The 26,925-nt window shown below is 42.5% G+C and overlaps 1 protein-coding gene across 6 annotated transcripts in view; it reads left to right on the top strand.

The window, feature by feature from the left end:
* LOC140191925 (tensin-2-like) overlaps positions 1 to 26,925 on the top strand; it is a 262,781-nt gene that overhangs the window by 126,721 nt on the left and 109,135 nt on the right. For all 6 annotated transcript variants that reach the window (XR_011883961.1, XM_072249806.1, XM_072249808.1 and 3 more), the window contains one exon: positions 8,897 to 8,934. Coding sequence is in view for 2 of the 6 variants with exons in the window: in XM_072249806.1 (XP_072105907.1) it covers positions 8,897 to 8,934 (38 nt within the window). In the remaining 4 variants the exon portion in view is untranslated. The remainder of the gene's footprint in view (positions 1 to 8,896; positions 8,935 to 26,925) is intronic.

Here is a 26,925-nt window from a genome sequence, read left to right as displayed (position 1 = left end):
GTGGTTGGTGCGTGGAACACACTGCCTGAGTCAGTGGTGGAGGCAGATACACTAGTGAAGTTTAAGAGACTACTAGACAGGTATATGGAGGAATCTAAGGTGGGGGCTTATATGGGAGGCAGGGTTTGAGGGTCGGCATAACATTGTGGGCCGAAGGGCCTGTAATGTGCTGTACTATTCTATGTTCTATGTTCTATTCCTGTTTCTTGTGTTCATACATTCATCAAAGCAGCAATTATATTGAACCTTTGATGCGACCACAAGTTAGGATGGGGACAAACAGCTTGGTCAAAGGGATATTTATTGAGGAACATCTTAAAGAAGGAGAGGACAGAAAGGTTTAGGGCAAGAATCCTGGAGCTTGGATGCCAGTGGTAGGATGATTAAATTTAAAGATGGTCAAGAGGTTCAAGTTGGAGGAGCGCCGAGGTTTTAGGGACTGTAGGAAAGTACAAAGACAAGAAGGAATGAGACATGGAGGGATTTAAAAACAAGGATGTGAATTTGATAATGCCACTGTGCCACCCGTCCCCTCCCAGTCACATGAGCAGTAGTGATAGGGGATTCATTGGTTAGGGGAACAGACAGGAGCAATGTTCCCTCTTTTTTTCAGCTGCGCAGACCAAATATTGCTCTGAGCAGGAAATTTTTATACAGCTTGAAAACTGCGTGGCACTTTAATAAAATATTATATAAAAGAAAATTTTAGCTGCGTGGCAATAAAGGCTGCATGTGCCAGAGCATTTCAGTTACTGTGCAGCTGCGCACCCGCACAGCTTAGAGGGAACAGTGGACAGAAGGTTCTGTGAAAGAGAATGAGATTCCCGAATGTATGTTGCTTCCCTAGTGCTAGGGTCAGAGACATCTCGGGTGAAAGTCATAGCATTCTTAGGTGGGAGGGAGTGTAGCCAGAGGTTATGGTCCACATCAGTACCAATGACAGGCAAGAAGGGTGACCAGGTCCTGCAAAATGAGTTCAGGGGTTAGGTGTTAAGTTAAAGGACAGAACCTCCAGGATTGTGATCTCAGGATTGCTACCCATGCCACATACTAGTGAGGCCAGAACTAGGAGGATTATATAGTTTCACGCATGACTAAGGAATTGGTGGAGGAGGGAAGACTTCAGATTTTTGGATCATTGGGCTCTGTTCCAGGGAAGGTGGGACATGTATAGACGACATGGTTTGTACCTGAACTGGAGGGGGACCAATATATTTGTGGGAAGGTTTGTTGGTGCTTCTTTGAAGGGTTTAAACCAGAGTTGCAGCAGGATGGGAACCAAAGTGCCAGAGCAGATGGTGGAGAGGTTGTGGGGAAAGATTATGTTAAGCCTATATACAAAGACAGGAATCAAAAGGTTGAGCTTGGTGGGACTGATGTTCTGAGTTGTGTCTATTTCAATGCAAGTAGAGTATTGTAGGTAAGGTGGATGAGCTTAGAGCATGGATCAGTATGTGAAGTTATGACATTGTAGCCATTAGTGAGACTTGGTTACAGGAGGGACAGGATTGGCAGCTCAATATTCCGGGGTTTTGTTGTTTTAGACATGATAGAGTGGGAGGGATTAAAGGGGGAGGGGTGGCATTACTAATCAGGGAAAACATCACAGCAGTGCTCAGACAGGACAGACTGGAGAACTGATCTACTCAGACTATATGGGTGGAACTGTGGAATAAGAAAGAGATGACCACATTAATGGGATTATATTATAGACCACGCAATAGTCAGTGAGATTTTGAGGAGCAAATTTGTAAAGAGATTGCAGACTGTTGCAAGAAACATAAGGTTCTGATAGGTGATTTTAACTTTCCAAATATTGATTGGGACTCCTATATTCTAAAAGGATGGGAGGCTAGTACAGAAATTGCAGAGGCATTTGAAACATACTTAGCCACAGGATAAGGGCAGCCTGTCTGACTGGAGGACAGCTAATGTTGTTCTGTTGTTCAAGAAAAGCTTTAAGAATTATAATGGCTAGTGAGTCTGACATCAGTAGTGGGTAAATTATTCTAAGGGACTGGATATATAAGCATTTGGATAGACTGGACCTGATTTTGGATCATCAACATGGCTTTGTGTCTGTCCAACTAATCTTAGAGTTTTTTTTAAGAGGTTACTAGAAAAGTAAATGAAGGAAAAGCAGAGGATGTTGTCTACATGGACTTTAGCAAAGCCTTTGATAAAGACCTGCATGGAAGGTTGGTTAAAAAGGTTTAGTTGCTTGGAATTCAGGATGAGGTAGAAAATTGGATTTGACATTGGCTTCATGGAAGAAGCCAGAGAGTGGTAGTACTTGTTTGCCTCTCTGACTGGAAGCCTGTGACTAGTGATGTGTTGCACGGATCAGTACTGGGTCCGTTGTTGTTAATCATCGATATCACTGATCTGGATGATAAACTGGATCAGCAAATTTGTGGACTGACAACAAGATTACAGGTAGTAGACAACAGCAAAACCTATTAAAGTGTACAATGAAATCAGGATGGGGTGAAAAATGGCAGATGGAATTTAATGCAGGCAAGTGTGCAAGACTTTGGCAGAACAAACCAGGGTAGGACATACACAGTGAACGGCAGTGCACTGAGGGGTGCAGTGCAACGGAAGGATCTGGAAATACAGATCCATAATTCTTTGAAAGTGGTGTCACAGGGCATAAAGTATGCTTTTGGCACATTGACCTTCATAAATCAAAGTATTGAGTACAGGAGTTGGGAAGTTATGTTGAAGTTGTATAAGACATTGCTGAGACCAAATTTGGAGTATTGTGTACAGTCTTGGTCACCTACCTACAGGAAAGGTATCAATAAGATAGAAAGAGTGCAGGGAAAATTCACAAGGATGTTGGCAGGACTTGAGGATCTGAGTTGTAGGGAAAAGTTGAATAGGTTAAGATTATGGAATGTAGGAGAACGAGGGGGAGATTTGTTGGAGGTATACAGAATTATGAGGGGTTTCAATAGGGTTAATGAAAGCAGGGTTTTTTCTACTGAGATTGGGTGAGACTAAAAGCTAAAGGATATAGTTAAGGGTGAAAGGTCAAATATTAAGGGGAACCTGAGGGGGACCGTCTCCACTCAAAGTGTGGTGTGAGTGTGGAACGAGCTACCAGAATAAAAATAGTGGATATAGGTTCAATTTCAACTTTTAGGAGAAGTTTGGATAAGTACATCAACGCAAGGGGTATGGAGGCCCATGGTTCAGGTGTGGGGCGATGGGACTAGCATAATAAGGCTTCAGCACAGACAAGGTGGGCCAAAGGGCCTGATTCTGTACTGTGGTGCTCTATGGCTCTAGACTAGGTTGCAGGTGAATTACTGCCTCACTGGGAAGGATTGTTGAGTCCTTGGATGGAGGAAGGGAAGAAGTGAAAAGGCAGATATGGCAACCCCTTTGGTTGCGTGGGAATATGCCATAATAGAGAAGTGGTTGACAGGGACAGAGGAATGAATAGGGAGTCACAAAAGGAACTGTCCCTTTCAAATTATGAAAAGACAGGGGAGGGTAAAAAACAAAATGCTGGAGGAACTTAGCAGATCAGGCAGAATCTATGGAGGTAAATGGCAGTTGATGTTTTGGGCCGAGACCCTTCATCACATCTGGAAAGAAAGAGGGCAAAAGCTAGAATAAAAGAATGGGGAGAGGGTAGGTAATTGAGCCGGCAGGTGATAGGTGGTGAGAGGGAAGATAGGTGGTGGTGGTGGAGGGAAAGGAAGTGGGAATGATGTGAGAAGTTGAGAGGTGATAGGTGACAGTGTCAAAGGGAATCCAATGGGAGATGATAGTGGACTATGAAATAAAGGGAAGGATAGTGAGGGAAGAAGGTGTAGGTGATGGGCAGGTTGTAAAGGTGGGGTAGGGCAAAGAGAAGGGGGTAATGGGGCAGAGAGAGCTGTATTTAGTGGTATAATCATGTTGGAGCTCCTTCAAACACAAAAGCCTTCACTGCCTTCACTCAGCCAGCACAACCACTGCTTGTGTTACTCACTCTCCTGGTCTCAGCCTTGTCACAGATGCCTCCCGTATTCACCACCTTTCCTTCTCCCACCCCTCCCCACCCCTCGTCCCCCTGCTCCCCACCCATCTTTTGTCTTTAATCTTGTTTCATTTCTAACTTTTTCTAGTTCTGATGAAATGTTAACTGTGTTTCCAGCTTTATATGTTCTGCATAACCTCCCAAATACTTACAACATTCTCTATTTGTGTATTAGAAAGTACTACACTAGTTCCAGCAAAACTAACATCTGATGATGCATGCATTACAATGGAAAACACCTGATGTTTATTAAATAGCTGTCATGGGCATGAAAACAGACAAAGAGTTTCACAGAGTACCATATAAAATGGGTGATATCACTGGGAAGATCATGCCAACAGGAGTTTGAAGCCAACTCAAAAATGCTATATTTTTTAAACTGATCCCCCTTTCCCCTCCCCCTCACCCTCTTTCCCTCATTCTCTCCCTCTCTGATGGTGACGGGTGCACTGTTTACATCTCAAGTTTGCAGCAGTGTTTTCTCCTATTTATGGGCTGCAAAATGGGCCCTGAATCCTGTCAAAATGGAATTATTCAAAGTGGATGGTCATTAACTGGTGTTTTTTTTTTAAAGACTGGAAAGTCCCTGCCTGGAACTTGCTGAATGAAATATCCTGCCTTACAGTAAATACTCCTTGCTCCCACCCTGAGTTCTGATAATCAGTCAAGAAGCAAATGGAGATTGAAGTTGGCAGCAAGTCCTCCCAGTGGAAGCAAGCAGGATTGATTTTCACTGTGCCTAATGCTGTCTGTCTCGAGCCCTGCTCATGTGATCTGTTCAGATAGGTATTCACTGAAGTGGTTGGTTTTCTGTGTGTTGTTGAATCAAGCATGTGGATGGTCAAATATAGACCAAGACTGGGTAGGGACAGCAGACTTCTTTCCCTGAAAGACATTTGTGAACTGGTTGGTAGTCCAATGGTTTTATGGACACAAGAGACCCTGCAGATGCTGGAAATCTTGAGCAACATATACAAAACATTGGAGGAACTAAGCAAGTCAGGCAGCATCTATGAACGGAAATGAACAGTTTATGGTTTGGGCTGAGATCCTTCGTCATATCACTGTTGTTGATGTAAGCTTGTTATTCTAGAATTACTTAATTTGTTCAATTTAAATTAACCAGCTACAGGATAGAAATCCATGTTTCCAGTTTAACTGTTCTGGTCTTTTGTACCAGGCCACTATAGTGCTATATCCTTACTTATTTAAATTCTGTAAACTGTCAGAAGAGTTTGGGCGGTAGAGGTTGGAATTAAGCCCTTGGCTTTCCCCTTTATTAAATTTGTTAAGTGGCTTTGAGAAGTGAGTAGGGAGAAAACAAGTGACATGAAAACACAAATGTCCCAGCTATGATGTAAAAGAGGCCATCGTTGACCACTTGCTTAGCTGGTTCAACACATTGGGGTATGTTTATTGATAGGTTGAATGTAGAGAAATTGTTTCCTTTCTGGTTGAGTTCGGAACAAAGGGGCTTCAATCTAGGAAAACAACTGACACATCAAGCTTGAGACTTCCGAAGGAATTTCTTGATACAGCATTCAGGATGTTTTGTAGCGTGGTTGGAGCTGAAAATGTTGATAAATAGAAAAGGTTTTTATTTCTATTGAGTCTTCCATGATTTATGTATATATCAAAATACTTATTAACTAATGGAAAAACTCAGCAAATCAGGCAGCATTAGTGCAGAGACTGAATTAACCCTTCGGGTCAATGACTTTAATAGGACTGGAGAAGTTAGAGATAAATTATGTTTTAAGTTGCAGAAAATGGCTGGCGGCACAGAGAAGATTTGTTACCATAAATACTGGGTTCACAGAGATAATTTAAATTCAGTTAATGAAATAAATCTGGAATTAAAAATGAATTGGAATTAGGCTTATTATCACTGACATGCATCATGAAATTTGTTGTTTACTGGCAGCAAAACATAAACATTGCAATACATAAACATTACTGTAAGTTACAATAAGAAATATAGAAAATAAATAAGTACAGTAGTGCAAAATACTGAGGTATTGTTCATGGGTTCATGGACTATTCAGAAACCTGATGGCGGAAGGTAAGAAGCTATTCCTAAAATATTGAGTGTGTGTCTTCAGGCTCCTGTACTTCCTCCCTGGTAGTGACAATGAGAAGAGGGCATGTTCCAGGTGGTGTGGATCCTTAATGATGGACGCTGCCTTCCTGAGGCATTGCCTTTTGAAGATTTCCTCGATGGTGGAGAGGCTAGTGCCATGATGGAGCTCGCAGAGTTTGCAGCTCTTTGCAGCTTTTTATGATCCTGTGCTTCCATAACAGCCAGCGATGCAATCAGTCAGAATACTTTCTGTAGAGATTTGCTGGAGTCTTTGGTGACACACCAAATCCCCTCAAACATCAAATGAAGTATAGCCATCTTCATGTTGGGACCATGATAGATCCTCAGAGGTGTTGACACAATCAGCAACTTGAAGCTGCTGACCCCTCAATGAGGATGGGTGTGTGTTCTCTTGACTTCCCCTTCCTGAAGTCCTCAATTAATTCCTTGGTCTTACTGAAGTTGAGTTGAGTGCAAGGTTGTTGTTGCGATACCACTCAACCAGCTGATCTATCTCACTCCTGTACGTCTCCTCGTCACCACCTGAGATTCTGTCAACAACAGTTGTGTCACTGGTGAATTGAAAGACGGTATTTGAGCTGTGCCTAGCCAAACGGTCATGGATATAGAGAGCAATGCACACAAAATGCTGGAAGAACTCAACAGGCCAGGCAGCATCTATGAAAAGAGTAAACAGTCGACATTTTGAGCCTAAACCCTTCATCAAGTCTGGAAGGAAAGATGAGAAGTGCATAAGAAGGTGGGGGGAGGGGAGGAAGAAGTACAAGGTAGTAGGTGATAGGTGAAACTGGGAGAGGGAAAGGAGGTGAAGTAGAGAGCTGAGAAGTTAATTAGTGAAAGAGGCAGGACTGGAGGATGGGGAATCTGATAGGAGAGGGTAGAAGATCTTGGAAGGTATTGCTATTATCCAGCTGATCCAAGACCGAGTGGAGAGCCAGTGAGATTGTACCCACTGTAGACCTATTGTGACGGCAGGCAAATTGCAGTGGCTCCAGGTCTTTGCTTAGACAGGAGTTAATTCTAGCCATGACCAACTTCTCAAAGCACTTACATCAGGGTATGTCAGCTTACACTGTTAAAGTTTATATCAGTAGAATGGAGACCACTAAACCATTGAATTATAAAGTCACAAGTATTCAAAGAGGCTTGATTGACACAAATGGAAGCTTGGAGAGGGAAGAGGCAGGAAAAACAGACCAACTAAAGGTTGAAGGGAGAGGAAAAGAAGAGATACTGAAGACTGCCAATTTCACTAGCCCATTGAAGGCAACATCCATTTCAATAGCACCTTTAATATCGTAAAATGTCCCCAGATTCTCTCTGGGAGTAACTTTCAAAAAAAATCTGATGTCAAGCTACATGAGAAGGTTGGACAGGTGAGCAGAAACTTGGTTAGTGAGGGAAGTTCTAAAGAGGAGAGAGAGGTGAAGAAGTTTTGGGAGGAGATTCTAGAGCAGCCAATAGTGGAGCAATTAAAATCAGGATTAAATGGCCTTCTTGGAGGCTTGATCTTGGAATCTTAACGTGATCTTGGAGGTTTGTAAGAATGATTAGCGAGAGAGAAAGGATGCAAAGGATTGAAAGCAAGAGTGAGAATTTTTTAAACAGCGAATTTCTTCATTAGGTATTAGGGTGGGGCTGGTATGATATCAATGTGAGCTAAGGTACACACATCTGGATTCTGGATATGCTCAGGAAGGAAGTGGAGAGGATCAGGGTTGCCTTGTGTAAAACGAATCAGAGGACCCTTGTGGAAGAGGATTTCAGCAACGGAGGCAAGGAGAAGTGGAGATGTGTGACTCTACAGGGGTGGGAATGGTCTATTTTAGTAATAGCATGGATGGACAGAACCCACCTTGCAAGTTTTGTCAATACTCTTGTTTCAGTCAGACAGTGGCCTGGGAGAGATAAGGAGGCCCTCGCTGGAATTTTGCTGTGAGTAGCTGAAAACTGGTTTTCCAGCTCTCATGCCAGAGGCAGAAGGAAGACCTGGCATACACACAGCAGAGCAGAATTCTAATTAACAAGACAAAGAAAGGAAATGACATATAATGACCCTTAATATGAACTCACTAACCACATTTACAGAGTGCTAGCTGAGAGGTTCCTTCCACTGACAATTTATGATCTGCTACAGAGCTAATGACTAAATTAGACCACAATTCCATACTGTAAATGGTACGTAGTGTCTACCCTAGCTGGGTTTTGAAGGCCAGTTTTACTAGGATTGATTCTGACCGGATCCTGTTGTTTACCAGATCGAAAGTAGTCACCATCTTGTACTGCCTCTGCGCCACTGTGAGAACAACAGTTCCGTGGTCCCTGCTACTGCCTCTTCAGAATTTTGCTCTCTGGGCATGTATTGTGAGGTCTCAACCCAACAGACACTTGAAAATTGGGTGCCTGATTGTATAACAGGCATGGGAGACGATATTAAAATAGACACTTTGCATATGAAACGGTGCAGCCCTAATATTGATAGCTTTAAGTGATTCTTTTCCAATAATCCTGAATCAGAAAAGTAAACCCAATAGATTGTTTGAGACCTGAAGTGGGGGAAGGAAAGAATCAGGTTTATTATCACTGATGTGTCATGAAATTTTGTTAATTTGTGACAGCAGCACTGTGCAATACATAAAAATTACTATAATTTACAATAAGAAAAGTTTGAAAAAGTGATTGACCAACGATTACAGTGTCTACAATCTTATCTAGAACTTGATTTCCTTAATGATTGACACATTTTTTTCTTTCTCCTCCAGTCTGCAAGTTAGCAAGTCACAAGAAATGTGAATCCAAGGTAAGATGTTGCTTTATTTGATATGCTCACTTGGTTAGCTATTGGAACAGACAAATTTTCTGAAGTTTGGCATTGTTGATTTAATTCCGTAAACTCCTGTCATCCTCCTCGATAAACACTGAGAAGTGGCCACACAGATGTTTATATCTGATTTTTGACATGCACAGGCAAAATTACTGCAGATGCTGGAAATCTGAGATAAGATTGAAATACTAGAAACTTTCAACAGTTCAGTCAACATCTGTAGAGAGAGAGAGAGAGAACAGGATTAACATTTGATTGATGACCTTTCATCAGAACATTCATCTGATTAAAAGTCTTTGATATGAAACATTGACTCTATTTTGCCCTTCACAGATGTAGCCTGATCTGCTGAGCATTTCCTAAATTCCCTGTTTTCATTACCCTCAGATATTCTCACTCTGTGTTTTCTTCTTAATTATGTTTTAATCTATTACTTAGCAGCTTTTGTAGTCATGTGCTTGTATTTTATTTTCATTAAACCTGTGGAGATCGATGGATAGAATTAACCCGCAGTGGCTTCTTCTTAGCTCCTGCAGTGGCATCGGGATGCAAGGATGTTTTCTATGGTTAGTCCTCAAGACAACATAGCAAGCCAGATGCTCAGTGCCATGGGCAAACACCAGTCAGCATGCAGGTGACTTTGCTTAAGTATTTTAGGTGTTCATGATCAACTGGCAAATAGTGTGGTGTTTGTCTTGTTGGCCTGGATTTTCTTGCTAACAACCATCGAATTCAAATTGGAACGTAGCACTAGACTGAAATGCATTACTCCTGGGGCTGAAGATGACAATTGAGCTCTGCTTGTAGATCAGTTATTTATAGTAAGAGCCAAAGTTTGGTGTGTGTTGGGACAAAGGCTCATGGGAAGAATGGCAGGGCTACCAAACAGCATGGACAACTGTGAACACAGCTGCAGAGATTCAATCACAGCTAGTGATCTGCAGCAGCAAATTCATCACATGGAAACTCACTTTTGAATTGCCTGGGTAACATCAAAGCTGCCAAATGTTCCCATATTAATTGCTTATAACACAGCTTATTTTCCTTTCAATTTGTTCAAGCCAGTTTAAATGTTTTAAAAAGTTTATCAGGAGGTCCAACTTGTCTAAAGAGTTTTCTACAGTGAGTTTTTTTTTTGCCTTCTGTATCTCTTGTTTCTTTCCAAATTAACAGATTGCCTGTGAATGGATACTGGTACATTTCTACATTTTAACCCCTTGACCGCCAGTCCTATCATCTTCCACACTCTTCCAAAGATAAATACTTGACTCTCTTCCTATAGTCTGTTACTATTTCTGACCTCCAATTCCTCTTCCAAACCCTCCCTCCAAATACCGGAGTGAGATTTATTATTTTGGATGTGGTATATTGCAGGTGTGATGGAATTAAATTTGTAAAACCAAAATGTAGCCGAAAGGATCAGATCCCTGTTTGCCACAGCTGTCTTTTCAACTGTACTGCATAATCAGTGCACCACAGCTACAGCAAGCCCTGGCTCCAGAAGTTGCACTGTCCCACTTTCCAGTCATCATTAACTACAGTAACATAGAAGTTAAGTTGCTAGGCTTACATCCAGAGATTTTGACTACTGAGCCAGATGTTTGAGTTTGAATCACACCACAGTCACTGGAGAAAGTATTATTCAAGTAATTAAACAAATCTGGTTTAAAGAAAATCTGGTGACAGTAATCACATGGATTATTGTAAAAATCCCACCTGATTCACTTCAGGGAATAAATTATGTTGTTACCTAGTCTGGCCTGTATGTAATTCCAGGCCAACAGCAAGTTCCTTTTTGAAAATAACTCAGGAATCCACTCACTTCAGATGCAATTAGGAATAGTTAATTCATGGTGGATCCTGCCAGTGATGTCCACACCACGAAGGATGAATTAAAAGAGCTGAGGAAACAGGATGGAGTGGATTATAGGGGTGCAAGGCTGCTTGTACCCCCATAATATATATATAAAATGCTTAAAGAATTTGGAGTTGGCTGCTGCACATTCAGAGACTTGCAGAGTGTTACTGGGGGGCTTGCAGTAACTTTGGCTCCTGCTATCATGTGAAAATTCCATGTTTTCAAAGCTGTACAGGACACTGTTCTCTGGAGTTCAAATTTAATCTCCAATCACCAGCAAGCTGGAAATCTGAATCATTCCCTCCTCCAGAATTCCATCAGGCATGCCCATTCCCAGGCTGGCCCTGACCACCAATTTGCTAAGCAATTTAATTGCTGCAGTCTCCCTATTTAAGGCCCTTGGAGGATTTGCCACTGACAGTGGTCAGCAATGTAGAGAGGGGTGGAGGGAACAAAATGGCTGTAAAAATAGAGTTGAGCAACAAGTGGGATGAAGTATTTTCCAATTTTACATAGCTGAATGCCTTGGAGAATTCATTAACAAAAAAATGAATTTTTTTTTATTCTGAGTCCAGCTAGCTCGAGCAGATGGTGAACCTTTGAATGTGCTGTCTTCTTGGAGGTTTCCTCCTGATCAAGAGAACATAAACACAAGAGATTCTGGAAATCTACAGTAACAAACAAAATACTGGAACAACTCAGCCTGTCAGGCAGCATCTATGGACAGGAATAGACAATTGATGTTTCAGGCTGAGACCTTTCATCAGGACTGGAAGGGAAAGGAGCAGAAGCCAGAATAAGGTGGGGGGAGGGGATGAAGTACAGAATAAGGAAGACTGGAGGACCGCTTTGTTGAGCACCTTCGCTCTGCCCGATGCAAAAGGCAGGATCTGGTGGCTACCCATTTCATTTTGACTTCCCATTCACATTCTGACATGTCTGTCCAAAGCATCTTCTACTGCCACAATGAGCCAAACTCAGTTTAGAAGAGCAACACCTCATATTGCGTCTGGGTAGTCTGCAATCTGATGGCATGAATATCAATCTCTCTAACTTCCAGTAATTTCTCCCCCTCCCTCATTATCTCTTTTTTCATTCCTTATTCTGGTTGCCCCTCCTCCTCACCTGCCCATCACCTCTGTTTGGTGCCCCACCTCCTTCCCTTTCTTCTATGGTCCACTGTCCTCTCCTACCAGATTCCTTCTTCTTCAGCCCTTTACCTTTTCCACCTATCACTTCCCATCTTATCGCTTTATCCTCCCTCCCCCACCCACCTTCCCCCTAACCTGATCTCATCTATCACCTGCCAGCTTGTACTCCTCCTCCTCCCCCCAGCTTTTTATTCTGGCTTCTGCCTCCTTTCTTTCCAGTCCTGCTGAAGGGTCTCGGCCTGAAGCATCAATTGTTTATTCCCCTCCATAGATGCTGCCTTGCTGAATTCCTCCAGCATATTTTGTGTTTTTGTTTCCCTAATTTGGCTCCTTCCATCACCTGTGGTAATATGAGCAATTGGTCAACTGTATATGGCTGTTGTTAGTAGATAGACAAGCCTGATTTCCACAGCACTCTCCCACCCCTTTGCCTAACCCCTCACAAGTCTCACAGACCCTTCCCTTCAGGTGCTGTACTTAGGAATGGATGAAACAACAATGAGGAGTTATAAGACAGAAGGGATTGTGGGTTCAAGTCCCACTCCAAAGACTGGAGTACAAAAGTTAAGGCCAACACTCCAGTGTGGTATTGGGGAAAATACTATGCTGTTGAATGAGGCCCTACTTGTTATTTTGGACACTATTTTGAAGTACAGCAGTAGGGGATGTTTTCTGTGGGGTCTTGGCCAATATTTATCCTCTTATCAACATCATTAGAATAGATGTCTTGGTCATTGTCACATTGTGGAAGCATAGTAAGGTCCTCCAATAATTTTGGAACATCATCAGGGTATGGAAATGTAACCCCTTCTTGCTTTGAATTAATAGCTCTGATAGGGTTCTTCTAGATACATATTTATTTTTAAAGAAATGAAGTTTTAAATTTTCTTTATAATTTCGGTCGAAGGAAAAAATGGAAGCAGTTGTCAAAGGAGAAATTACTAAAACCTTCAAGAGGAAATCCTTGCAGGGCTTTGGGGAGTGGAACTAATTGAATTACTCAATAAAGGAGACACAGAGGTGGGTGTAAAGGTCTCCTCCTGTGCTGCATCATTCTATGATTCTGAATATTACATAGTCCAGTTTGATGTCCTTTCCACCCCTCTACAGGGTCTATAATATTCCCATCCTGTTTGCAGCAATGCTCTGGAGACTTGCCGCAGTCACATCCATCGACCATGCCTCTAGACCCAAGGAGTGATGAAGCCACTTCCACTTATACACTCAGCGGTCACTTTCTTAGGTACACCTGTATACCTGCTCATTAATGTAAATATCTAATCAGCCAATCATGTGGCAGCTACTCAATGCATAAAAACATGGTCAAGAGGTTCAGTTGGAATGGATGGGAACTTGGATTTTCAGTTGGATGTCGAGTTTAGTAAAGCAAAGGACTGAGGCTGCTCTTCGAAGCTGTTCTCAGGCATGGGGGGTGGGGTTGGTAGAGATGTCAGGAAATAACAAAGAAGACTGAGGTAGTGAGCAGGAGATGGTATTGGGTGATAGGAGTTGTATGGAGGAAGGCATATGGAAGGTTTCTGGGAAATGAAAAAATAAGCAGTGTATTGAGGATTGTAGTGACTTATTGTCCAGTGATGAATGCAAAAGACAGGATTTAAATAAAAGGTGGAACGAAGAGTTTAAAGTATTGCTGAGTTTTGAGACCTGTTTCTGATATCAATGCGATTAGATTAACTGAAAATTTGAAAAAAAAATATGAGGAGATATTGTGGGTGCAAAACCTTTAAGAGACAAGACACTCTTAGTGTTTTGTAAAGATGGTAAGCAATGTTAGCTTTGCAGTTAAAGGCTGTGAGAGGAATAAAAGGAACACCAAGGAATTATGTTGAACGACAATGATTTGAGGGAGTAATCACAGGCGTGTCTCTAGATAGCTTATTAGTGTTGATTAAATTTGGTGAAAAATGTTGCCAGATAGGGTTAATTTTGGTTATATGAATTTTATGGTTTGAGTCTATGTGTCGCCCCCTCTGAAATGTATTCAGTACCAGAAGTTTGGTCATGTAGCAGCTGTGTGTAGGGGTAAAAAGTGGTGTTGTCGATGTGCTGGAGAACATAATTATGGTAATTGTGAAGAAGGCATTAGTCCAAAATGTAGCAATTGTGGAGGGGAACATAGCTCTGCTTATGCGGGGTGTCCTGTATTTAAGAAAGCTGTGGAAGTGCAGTGTATTGGGGTGGAAATTGGCACTACATATGCAAAGGCTCTGCAGAAAGTACAGAAGGCCGTGTCAATGGGACCTATTAATATCCAGAGTACAGATAGATTACAGTCAGTGTGCAAAAACATGATTTTATAACAAAGGATTCGTTGATTGTTGATAAAGTAAAATTTGTTACTTTCATGGCAGATGTGGTAATTTGTAAAGTGCAAACTAAAAGTAAGACAGAAGAAAATTAATATTGTATTAAAACCTGCAGAAAAACATCAGGAGATAAAAGAATTAACTCTAGAAGTTATTGAAGATGCTTCACAAGGAAGGGTAAATAATATTCAGACTTCAAAGAAAAGTTGTTGATGCTTTTTTTCCCCTTTTTTTTCTGTTGCAATGGAATGCTAGAAGTTTGTTAGTTAATGGTCCGAGAAGGGTTGTTAGTGTTTTTTTCCATTTTGTTTTTATCTTACAATGGAATGCTAAAAATTTGTTAGCTAATGGTCAGGGGATTTTAATGGTCATAAGTACTAAGTGGGGTCGTAATGACACAAATGTGAAAGGGATGTTGGGGAAGACTTTCTGGAAGAAAAGTATTTGGTGTGCTTGAATGATGCTCAGTAGGCGGCGGTAATGCTCCTTACATTGGTCTGCCAACTGCCATTAAACATTACCAGAAGAAGAGGTCCATTTGGTAAGACTAACACCAGAATGGGGAAGAAATGTGATCTAAGTGACTTTGATCGTGTAATGTTTGTTGGTGGCAGATGGGGTGGTTTGAATATCTCAGAAACTGCTGAGCTCCTGGGATTTTCATGCACAACAGAGTTTACAGAGAATGGTGCGAAAAACAAAACAAAAAATCCAATGAGTGCCCTTGTTAATGAGAGGGGTCAGCGGAGAATGGCCAGAGTAGTTCAAGCTGGCAGGAAGGCGACAGTAACTCAGATAACCACACTTTACAACAGTGATGTGCAGAAGAGAATCTCTGAATGCACAACACAACAAACCTTGAAGTGGGTGGGCTACAGCAGCAGAAGACCACAAACATATACTCTGTGGGTACTTTATTAGGTACAGGAGCTACCTAATAATGTGGCCACTGAGTGTATGTGTTTTGGGGACTTCTCTTGTTTTCAGTTGGTAGCCCTCTCACCTTTTAAGTCAGGTTTGTGAATGGAAATCCCACTTCAGAGACCAAACACAGAAGTCCAAGCAGTACACTGAGAATGCTGTGCTGTTAGACAAGCTGACTTTCAGATGAGACGTTAAACTGAGCCCCCATCCGCACCTTAAAGTTACAAAAACGTACTCCTTCACACTGTTTTGAAGGATTAAAGAAAATGCCCATGCCTTTTTGTGTTGCTGTGTTTTGATTGCAGTTCACACATAGCAACTTGGAGTTTACCAAATAGCATCTCTAGTGAGCATGTCGTGAATTAATGATCATTTCTAGATTTCACACGAAGTGAATTTGGTGGTAATGTACAACACGGTCTAGTCAGGGCAGTAATGTAAACTGATTTATAGCAAGGCAACTGTGTTGCTTTTTTATGGATTCTTTAATCCACTGAATCTATTGCCTCTTGCAGTTTGAATGGTGGCTATCTGATTTCACTGTGTAGTATTGCTGTGATGTTTGAGGCGAATATATTTAATGGGTTGTAGAATATTGACAGTAGGTTTTCAAAAAGTTATGGTTGTACAATCTCCCAGAGAGCCCATGATATTCACTCAGCCTTGGAACTGTGCATGATTTAATCATCAGGAAAAGCATCACAATGAAATCTTATCTGTACATTTGCTTATGTTAGCAGAGGAACCCTGATTCGGATCCCAAGCACAAGCCCAGGGGTGCCTCACAGTTCACTAAGAAGTCTTGGATTTTTTATCCATCTGCAGCAACTTCCTTGCTCTTGATCTCCTTTGTGGTTTGCTCCTTCACAAATCACCACCCTTCTAACCAACTCACTGTTTAATATCCCAGGGCCAAGGCAGCAAACAGTTCTGGTAGGTAGTAAAGGTTTCCAGGGAGTCTGCACTGAAAGGGCTTGCGGTTATTGCGCAAAACCTGGGCTGAGCAACGTAACAGGCTTGAAGGTTGTCTAAGAACAGGAACTCTGAGCAGGAAGAGAAAATTTGGCCTTTGTGTAAGATCACGGCTGGTTACTTTATCCTTCCCATTCGATTTCACCGCTTCTTAGTTCACACAGTGGGTAGAAATTGTGTATTGCAATAATTTGCCTGGATGGAGATTAAGAATGAGAATGCCAAAGGTTCACAACCTTGTGAGTAAAGAATATTCCCCACTTCTCAGCCTGTAGGGATTCTGGTAGTGTTGTGGTTAGATTATTGTCTAAGATCCAGAGTTCTGGATAATTGATCTGGACATGAGTTCAGCTCTTACTGTGGTAGCTGGAGAATTTAAATTTAAATAATTAAATATATCTGCATTTTAGACCATAAGTTCATAAGTGATGGGAGCAGAATTAGGCCATTCGGCCCTTCAAGTCTGCACTGTATTTCATCATAGCAGATCCATTTTCCCTCTCAACCCCATTCTCCTCCCTTCTCTCTGTATCCTTTCAAACCCTGACTAATCAAGAATCTATCAATTGCCACCTTAAATAGACCCAATGACCTGGCCTCCACAGCCACCTGTAGCAATGAATTTCACAGACTCACCACCCTCTGGCTAAAGAAATTCTTCTTCGTCTGTTCTAAATGGACGTCCCTCTATTCTGGGGCTATGCCCTCTGGTCCTAGACTTCCCCATTATAGGGAACATCCTCTCCACATCCACTCTATCTATGCCTTTCAACATTCAATGTTTCAATAAGATCCCGCACCCCCCCCATCCTTCTAAATTCCAGAGCCATCAAGCTCTTCTCATACGATAATCCTCTCGTTCCCTGAGTCATTCTTATAAACCTCCTGTGAATCCTCTCAAATATCAGCACAACCTTCCTTGGATAAGGGGCCCAAAACTGCTCTCAATACTCCAAGTGAGATCTCACCAATGCCTTATAAAGTCTCAACATTAGATCCTTGCTTTTGTATTCTAGTCCTCTCAAAATGAACGCTAACATTGCATTTGCCCTCCTCACCATCGACTCAACTTGCAAGTTAAGACTATAAGACAAAGGAGCAGAAGTCGGCCATTCGGCCCATGGAGTCTGCTCCGCCATTTTATCATGAGCTGATCCATTTTCTCCTATTTAGTCCCACTCCCCCGCCTTCTCACCATAACCTTTGATGCCCTGGCTACTCAGATACCTATCAATCTCTGTCTTAAATACACCCAATGACTTGGCCTCCACTGCCACCCATGGCAACAAGTTCCATAGATTCACCACCCTCTGACTAAAAAATTTCTTCTCATCTCTGTTCTGAATGGGCGCCCTTCAATCCTTAAGTCATATCCTCTCGTACTAGACTCCCCCATCACGGGAAACAACTTTGCCACATCCACTCTGTCCATGCCTTTCAACATTCGAAATGTTTCTATGAGGTCCCCCCTCATTCTTTTAAACTCCAAGGAATACAGTCCAAGAGCGGACAAACATTCCTCATATGTTAACCCTCTCATTCCCGGAATCATTCTAGTGAATCTTCTCTGAACCCTCTCCAACGTCAGCACATCCTTTCTTAAATAAGGAGCCCAAAACTGCTCATAGTACTCCAAGTGAGGTCTTACCAGTGCCTTATAGAGCCTCAACATTACTGCTGCTATACTCTATTCCTCTAGAAATGAATGCCAACATTGCATTCGCCTTCTTCACCACCGACTCAACCTGGAGGTTAACCTTAAGGGTATCCTACACGAGGACTCCCAAGTCCCGTTGCATCTCAGAACTTTGAATTCTCTCCCCATTTAAATAATGGTCTGCCCATTTATTTCTTCTACCAAGGTGCATAACCATACACTTTCCAACATTGTATTTCATTTGCCACTTCTTTGCCCATTCTCCCAATCTATCCAAGTCTCTCTGCAGACTCTCTGTTTCCTCAGCACTACCGGCCCCTCCACCTATCTTCGTATCGTCAGCAAACTTAGCCACAAAGCCATCTATTCCATAATCCAAATCGTTGATGTACAATGTAAAAAGAAGCGGCCCCAACACGGACCCCTGTGGAACACCACTGGTAACCGGCAGCCAACCAGAATAGGATCCCTTTATTCCCACTCTCTGTTTCCTGCCAATCAGCCAACGCTCTATCCACGTATGTAACTTTCCCGTAATTCCATAGGTTCTTATCTTGTTTAGCAGCCTCATGTGCATCACCTTGTCAAAGGCCTTCTGAAAATCTAAATATACAACATCCACTGCATCTCCCTTGTCTAGCCTACTGGTAATTTCCTCAAAAAATTGCAATAGGTTTGTAAGGCAGGATCTTCCTTTAAGGAAACCATGCTGAGTTCTGCCTATCTTGTCATATGCCTCCAGGTACTCAGTAACCTCATCCTTGACAATCGACTCCAACAACTTCCCAACCACTGATGTCAAGCTAACAGATCTATAATTTCCTTTTTGCTTCCTTGCCCCCTTCTTAAAAAGTGGAGTGATATTTGCAATCTTCCAGTCCTCCGGAACCATGCCAGGATCTATTGACTTTTGAAAGATCATTGCTAATGCCTCCGCAATCTCCACAGCTACTTCCTTCAGAACGCTTAGGGAATCCTGCATGAGGACTCCCAAGTCTCTCTGCACCTCAGATTTTTGAATTTTCTGCCTGTTTAGAAACTAGTCTACACTGTTGTTCTTTCTACTAAGGGCCATGACCATACACTTCCCGATCTGCCACTTCTTTGCCCATTCTCCTAATCTGTCTAAGTTCTTCTGCAGACTCTCTGCTTCCTCAACACTACCTATCCTTTCACCTATCTTCGTATCATCCGCAAACTTGGCCAGAAGACCATCAATTCGTTCATCCAAATCAATGACATGTAATGTAAAAAGAATCGGTCCTAATACTGATTCCTGTGGAACACCACTAGTCATCGGCAGCCACCAGAAAAGGCTCCCTTTATTCCCGCTCTTTGCCTCCTGCCAATCAGCCACTGCTTTATCCATGCTAGTATCTTTCCTGTAATACCATGGGCTCTTATTTTGTTTAGCAGCTTCATGTGGGGCACCTTGTCAAAGGCCTTCTGAAAATCCAAATAAACAACATCAAATGATTCTCCTTTGTCTATCCTGCTTGTTATTTCCTCAAAAATTTATTTTTTAAGTAAAAGGTAACCAGTAATGATCACCATGAGAAGTGCTAGATTATTCATTTTAAAAACTAATCTGGTTCACTAATGTCCTTTTGGGAAAGAATTCTGCCATCTTAACCAGTCTGGCCTCTGTGTGATTCCACACCACAAATATGGTGAACTCTTACTGCACTTAAGTGAGTGATATTTTTTTAAGATCAAAATTAGCAAAGTTCTGAGACTTAATTCCAGTTCAGGGAGCATTTACACTTGTCCAATCAAGTCCTGTCAGAATTTCATGAGACTGGAATCTGAAGTGAGGTCCTGACCTACAAGCAGGACAAATGCTGCCAAGCCTGCTTTGGGGAGCCTCATCTGCAGAACCTGCCAGGTTGCACATTGGTTGATGAATGGTATTTTGCTGAGGAAAAGCTCCCACTGCAGAAAAAGAAAACTTCTCAAAATGAGCGAAGGAAATTAAAACATCCAAGAGATGACCGAAATATTATAGATAGTAATCAAAACCCAAACTGCTGCACTCCAAGAACCGACACACGGCCAGATCTAGCCAAGTAACCATCAATCAAATGTGTTTTGCATTCTTGATATCATCCCCAATTCCTAATAGGTTATTTATTCTAATTGGAACATTATTATCAGTTCCAGATGTTGGAGTTTGATGATGTATAGTTCAAAAGGCCACAACATATGAGTGACTGGGAATGTATAACCTGTCTGAACTGTTTCCAGTTTCACTTAAAAGCAATATTCTAGAGATGAAAAAAATGTGCATTTTAATGATTAATGCATCTTCAAGCAAAGGCTTAATCTTCATTTACTCCACAACCTTTCAAGTCACATTTTGCAAAAGATGGTGACACCCCAGCACTGAGATCCCTCTGCATATTTGATGCGTTGGCCCAGATTTGGCAGTGAGAATCCTGGTAAGCCTGTCGCCATTTTCTGTTACTACAAAGTGATTGCATGGGTGTGGTTAAGCCGCAAAATCCAGAGGTTGCTCCCAAAGGTGTCTGGTTTCTCTAGAAGCGGTGCTAGAAACAGCATGCAGACGAGAGACTTGGCTTTCAGCTCATTACAAGGTATGACCTTGTGATGTTCTGTTACCATAGAAGGTCAGGCTTTATTGAATCAAGTGCAAGAGAATTTTTAATAGCAGAATAAATTGTAATTGGAGCCAAACCAGAGGTAGACCACCTTGTAGCATGGTGTGATGGTGTGCTCATCATATTTTATATAGGCATCCGTTAGTCTCGTGAGACCATGGATTTGCGCCTTGGAAGGTTTCCAGGGCGCAGGCCTGGGCAAGGTTGTATGGAAGACTGGCAGTTGCCCATGCTGCAAATCTCCCCTCTCCACGCCACCGATGTTGTCCAAGGGAAGGGCACTAGGGCCGATACAGCTTGGCACCGGTGTCGTCGCAGAGCAATGTGTGGTTAAGTGCTTTGCTGAAGGACACAACACGCTGCCTCAGCTGAGGCTCGAACTAGCGACCTTCAGAACACTAGACTGATGCCTTAACTACTTGGCCACGCACCAACACAACGCACTCGTCATAACTTGGAGCTTAAAGCTATCAAGACAGTGGAAACGAGGATTGACTTCTGCTGACAACCCCCTACCTGCCTCCCCTGCCCGCCTTGGAAATTATTGGTCAGGCTGTGTCTGTGGTTGACTTATTCAAACTCCTGGGGTCTACCATTACCTATAAATACATTGAAGTGGGACAAGCACGTTACTCTCATCACGAGGAAAGCCCAGCTGAGATTGTCCTTCCTACACCAGCTTAGGAAATTTAACGTCTCAGGGTGTGTCCTGATGAATTTTTATTCAGTTATCATTGACAGTGTTGTGACCACCTCTATCACTCTACTTCCGCTGCCTCCTCACTCTCCAGGTCCAGACTGCAGCGAGCGGCTCATTAGAGAAAATTACTGATATTAGGAGACCTGTTCATTGCCAGAGCAAAGAAAAGAGCTGAAGAATTTACTGCAGACTCCACCCACCCTAACAGTCACCTATTCACCAAATTGCCATCAGGGAGATGCTGCCAGTCCATCACCACCAGGGCTACACGTCATCTCTGAAGTTTCTTTCTTGTAGCTGTCCAGCTTCTCAACAAAATTCACTCAGGTGTAATACTCTAACTGTCCCTGCACAACATCCATTGAATGCTCTTTCCTGCTCTCCTCGTTCTGTTGATAATTATTGAGTCTGTTCATGTGTTCACATTTATTTAAGACGTTTGCGCATGTGACCGTTCTGCTAATTGTTGACTGCTCATGGCTATTTGCACTATTGTCTTGTAAATTGTTGGTTGCTATTGTGTTGTTTGTTTTGGTGCTGTCCTGTGTTTTATGCTTGGCACCGAAACACAATCAATACTGGCATGCTTCACATACTAGTAATAAAGTGATTCGGGTTCTGAAACAACCTCTCTGGTGGGGTGGGAAAAATGCATCTTTCTGTTTTGTCAGCAGCAGTGCAGTGTCTCTAGGATGAAGCTTGGCTGGACTCTACTGGGCTTAGTGATCTGGTCAGCACGTCCCTAAAACAGATCATCTGGGTCATTCTGTCATATTGCTGCATATGGATCTTGCTGTGTGCAAACTGGCTGTCACATTGTCTTGATAATAACTGGAACTACACTGGCAAAGTAGTCCAATGGGTGTCAAGCACATTAAGACATCCTTAAATGAACGGAACAGATTCTATAGTGACACACGCACCTTTCAAAGAGCCACTGGCCGACTGCCTTGACTCCTTATAGCTACAGGCTAACCTGTGGTCATAAGACTTCCAGGCCTGTCAACCATTACAGAGTGGCTGAAGGGCTGGAGAGAGGAAACTGATGTTTACACTGATAATTTTGTGCACATTATAGCTGCTGCAATGAGGGAAGGTTGATGACCCATTCCTTGGAACCCTCCCCAGTTATGGCCCAGTTCAAAAATCTTGCCCTACCCCTGGAATTTCTGGAAATGTCAAGCTGTGCATGTTCAAAGTGAATAAACCCAGCTGCTGCTGGAGAAGATAGAACCAGGATGCTGAATACTGAGGAGGGGTGAGATTATATGGTTTACAGGCCCAGCTTACTCCTCCAGGCACCTCTAGCTGGGGGCTGGATAAAGCAAACAAAATTTTCAAAGAATGTATTTTTTAAAGCATTACCTGTTTCTCAACAGGCTGTCTCAGAGTTTATAATTCATTTTGGAAGATTAGATTACACACTATATATCCAAACATAGCAAACTGATAACCTGCTGGAAAAAGAAGGCTTTGTAATGCATCAAGTCATAGACACCAGAAAATTACCAGGTTCCAGTCTCTGTTGGTGTCAGTCAAGGAGAGAAGTGTAAAATTTAAGACTTGGTGTTGTTCATCTGGGGATATAACAAGAACCAACAGGAAGCCTGTAAATCACAATGATATTTGAGCCCATTGCTGAGGGCAGCATTGTCCAGTGTGCTATCCTCTAGGCAAATCCCTTTGCTTTGTGCTCTCCTTTTTGGAAGTGCACACCACATGGCACCAATAGAGCTGCAGGAGAACCCCACAGCCCCCTCCCAATCCCAAGAGGCTGCTTTCCCGGCTAGGCAGTCCTTGTCTTTATGAATTGTGAAGTAGGTTCAAGGGACTGAATGACCTTCTCCTGCTGTTATTTCTTATGTTCTTGTATCTTGAAGAATGCTTATCTCTCATTAATGGCCACATTAATAAAAACAAGTTAGTCAGCCATCTTCTTGTCACTTGTGAGATCTTGCTATGCAGAACACAACAATCAGACTGATAGTATTAATAGTCTTGGCATACAACTGGAATTCCTCCCTGCTCTGTCTTTACCCATATATTCCAAACAAGTTAATGACGCCAGTAAATTAGCAAAGCGAGGAATTTCAAATACATTTAGATTAATGGCTTTTCAAAGCCTCTACATTTCAGCATAATTATTGATTTTAGCTTTTTAATTCTACATTTATTTAAGTAAATGAATTTAAATTCCTCAGCTGTTATGTTGGAATTTGAACTCAAGTTTTGAGTTTGCTGCATACTAGTCCAATAACAGAACCACTGTGGTATTGTACAGTAGCATAGTGTTAGGAATACACTTCAAGCCCTTACTATGAACTCCTGGAATGCACAAGTATTGAATTTTAGAAAATCTATGAACAGAAAGCCATTTGGCCTGTTGTGTCTGTTTCAGTTGAAAATTCATCAAGTGAATCAAATTCAAAAACATTACGGATGCTGGAAAACCTAAAATAAAAACAAAAAATACTGAGCAGGTCAGGTCGTATGTGTAGGAAGAGAGAAAAATTAACATTTCAGGTTGAAGCAACACACACAAAATGCTGGAGGAACTCAGCAGGTGAGGCAGTATCTATGGAAAAGAGTATAGTTGACGTTTTGGGCCGAGACCCTTTGGCAGGTTTGGAGAAAAAAAAAACTGAGGAGTAGATTTAAAATGTGGGGGAGAGAGAAACATAAGGTGATAGGCGAAACTTGAAAGGGGGAGGTATGAAGTAAAGAGCTGGGAAGTTGATTGGTGAAGGAGATACTGGGCTGGAGAAGGGGGAGTCTGGTAAAAGAGGACAGAAAGCCATGGAAGAAAGAAAAGGGGACAGAGTACCAGAGGGAGGCAAGGAGATAAGGTGAGAGAGAGAGAAAAGGGGATGGGGAATGGTGAAGGAGGGGGGGGCATTACACCCTTGTCCATTCATCCTTCCCCACTGATCTCCCTCTTGGCATTTAACCTTACAAGCGGAACAGTGCTACACCTGCCGCTCACCTCCTCCCTCACTACCATTCAGGGCCCCAAACTGTACTTCCAGGTGAGGTGATACTTCACCTGTGAGTCTGTTGGGGTCATATACTGTGTCTGGTATGACCTACTGTATATTGGGGAGACCTAATGTAGATTGGGAGACTGTTTCGCCGAGTACTTATGTTCCATCCGCCAGAAGAAGTGGGATCTCCCACCATTTTAACTCCACTTCCCATTCCCATTCCGATATGTCAATCCATGGTCTCATTTACTGTCGCAATGAGGCCACATACAGGTTGGAGGAACAACACCTTGTATCCCATATGGGTAGCCTCCAAACTGATGGCATGAACATCGATTTTTTGAACTTCAGTAATTCCCCCCCCCCCCCGTTACTATCGCCCATCCCTATTTCCCCCTCTCACCTTATCCCCTTGCCTGCCCTTCGCCTCCCTCTGGTGCTCCTCCCCCTTTTCTTTCTTCCATGGCCTTCTGTCCTCTCCTATCAGATTCCCCTTCTCCAACACTGTATCTCTTTCACCAATCAACCTCCCAGCTCTTTACTTCACCCCTCCCCCTCCCAGTTTCACCCATCACTTGGCAATTCTCTCTCCCTTCCTCCCACCTTTTAAATCTACTCCTCAGCTTCTTTTCTCCAGTCCTGCCCGAAGGGTCTTGGCCTGAAACGTTGACTGTACTTTTTTTTCCATAGATGCTGCCTGGCCTGCTGAGTTCCTCCAGCATTTATGTGTGTATTGCTCCTAAAGTTGTAGTTGACTTGAATCTGCCATCTTGTGGTCAGAATTGGGATCATAGGTTGAGGTATTGAAAAGATCTGTGGTGTTTTGGGGAAAATGACTGTTTTAACCGTCAGATGACACATTTCCATTTTGTAAATTCCATGTAATTCCACTTCTCCGTCATTGTCTTGTGATTCCTGCTGAAAGCTGAGCAAGTGAAAATTAGAACAATGATCAGGTAAGATCTTGGCTGTAGTACTCTTAGGTAGTTCCTTACGATCAAAGATAACTTACTTTCACTCCAGTTCTGATGTACTGATGAATGTGGGATCCATAGCCTCAACCACAGGCAAGGCAAGACGCATTTGATGAGTTGGGCAGGTTGTTTAGGAGGTATTGCTACCACTGTGGATGGGTTTGAAGTTCTTCTTTCCATCCAGTATACTTTTCACTATTTTGAGTGTTATGGACCAGTGGTTCCCATGAATCGATGAGAATGTTGAATCTTTGTACCAAGGAGGCTTTGACAATATCCTTGACACATTTTCTACATCCTCTAGGGGTAATCTTTCTGTGGAGTATGGGTAACATGAGTTCAAGGACTCATCTGTGGATCTGAATGAATACACTATGGTTGTCATAGACTTTATAAAAACAGTTGTAGATGAGTGTGTTCCCACAAAATCATTCAGAGTCTTCCCCAACCAGAAGCCCTGGATGAACCATGAGATCCACAATCTGCTGAGGGCCAGGTCTTTAAGCTTGGAGAGTAAGAAAGTTACAAGAGGTCCAGGTACAATCTCCGGAAAGCCATCTCCTGGGCAAAGTGGCTATTCTGGACTAAACTTGAAACAATGAACGATACTCGACAGTTGTAGCAGAGCTTGAATGTTATCACCTTTTATAAAGTAAAATCAAGTGACATAGGCAACAACAGGCTTTGTTTCCAGATGAGCTCAATGCCTTCTATGCTCACTTTGACTGTCAAAACATGGAGGGACAATCACAATCTCCCACAGCCCTCGATAAACCTGTGATATCAGTCTCTAATGCCGACGTGAGAGCATCCTTCAGGCAGGTGAACCCACAGAAATCATCCGGGCCAGATGGAGTACCTGGCCAAGTACTAAAGACCTTTGCTGATCAACTGGCTGGAGTATTCACTGAGATCTTTAATTTCTCTCTTCGACAGTCTGAGGTAAACTTCACTTGTACTGGTGCCTAAGAAGAATGTGATAACCTGCCTCAATGCCTATCGTCCAGTTGTACCTACATCCACAGTGCTGAAGTGTTTTGAGAGGTTGGTGATCAACTCCTGCCTGAGAAGTGACTTGGATCTTCTCTAATTTGGCTACTGGAGCAATGTTCACAGTAGCTGCCATCTCATTGATTGTTCACTCAACCCTGGAACATTTGGACAGCAGATGCATACATCAGGATGCTCTTTATTGATTACAGCTCAGTATTCAATACCATAATCTTCTCAAAACTAATCAATAAGCTTCAAGACCTTGGCCTCAATACTTCCCTGTGCAATTGGACTCTTAATTTCCTCACTTGCAGACTCTTGTCAGTTTGGATTGGCAACAGCATCTCCTCCACAATCTCCATCAGCACAGATGCACCACAAGACTGTATGTCTAGCCCTCTGCTCTACTCGATTTACACTTATGACTGTGTGGCTAAGCACAGCTCCAATACCATATTCAAGTTTGCTGATGACACCACTGTCACAGGATGAATCAACAGTAGTGATGTATCAGCGTAGAGGAGGCAGACTGGAAATCTGGCTGAGTGGTGGCATAACAGCAACCTCTTACTCAATGTCGGCAAGACCAAGAGGCTGAGTACTGATTTCAGAAGGAGGAAACCAGAGGTCTATGCGCCAGTCCTCATTAGAGGATCAGCAAATTTAAATACCTCAGTGTTCTCATTTCTGTGAACCTGTCATGGGCCCAGCACTCAAGTGCAATTAGTTACTGGATCCTGTGTGGATGTTACACCCTCCCCAGCTTCAGCAGTGAGCAATCTACCTTTGTCCATCTATTGTGCGAGACAGTA

This window comes from Mobula birostris, chromosome X, assembly GCF_030028105.1.
Source record: "Mobula birostris isolate sMobBir1 chromosome X, sMobBir1.hap1, whole genome shotgun sequence".
Lineage (NCBI taxonomy): Eukaryota > Metazoa > Chordata > Chondrichthyes > Myliobatiformes > Myliobatidae > Mobula > Mobula birostris.
The sequence above is the reverse complement of the archived record's forward strand: the minus strand, read 5'-3'. Positions and strand labels throughout refer to the sequence as shown.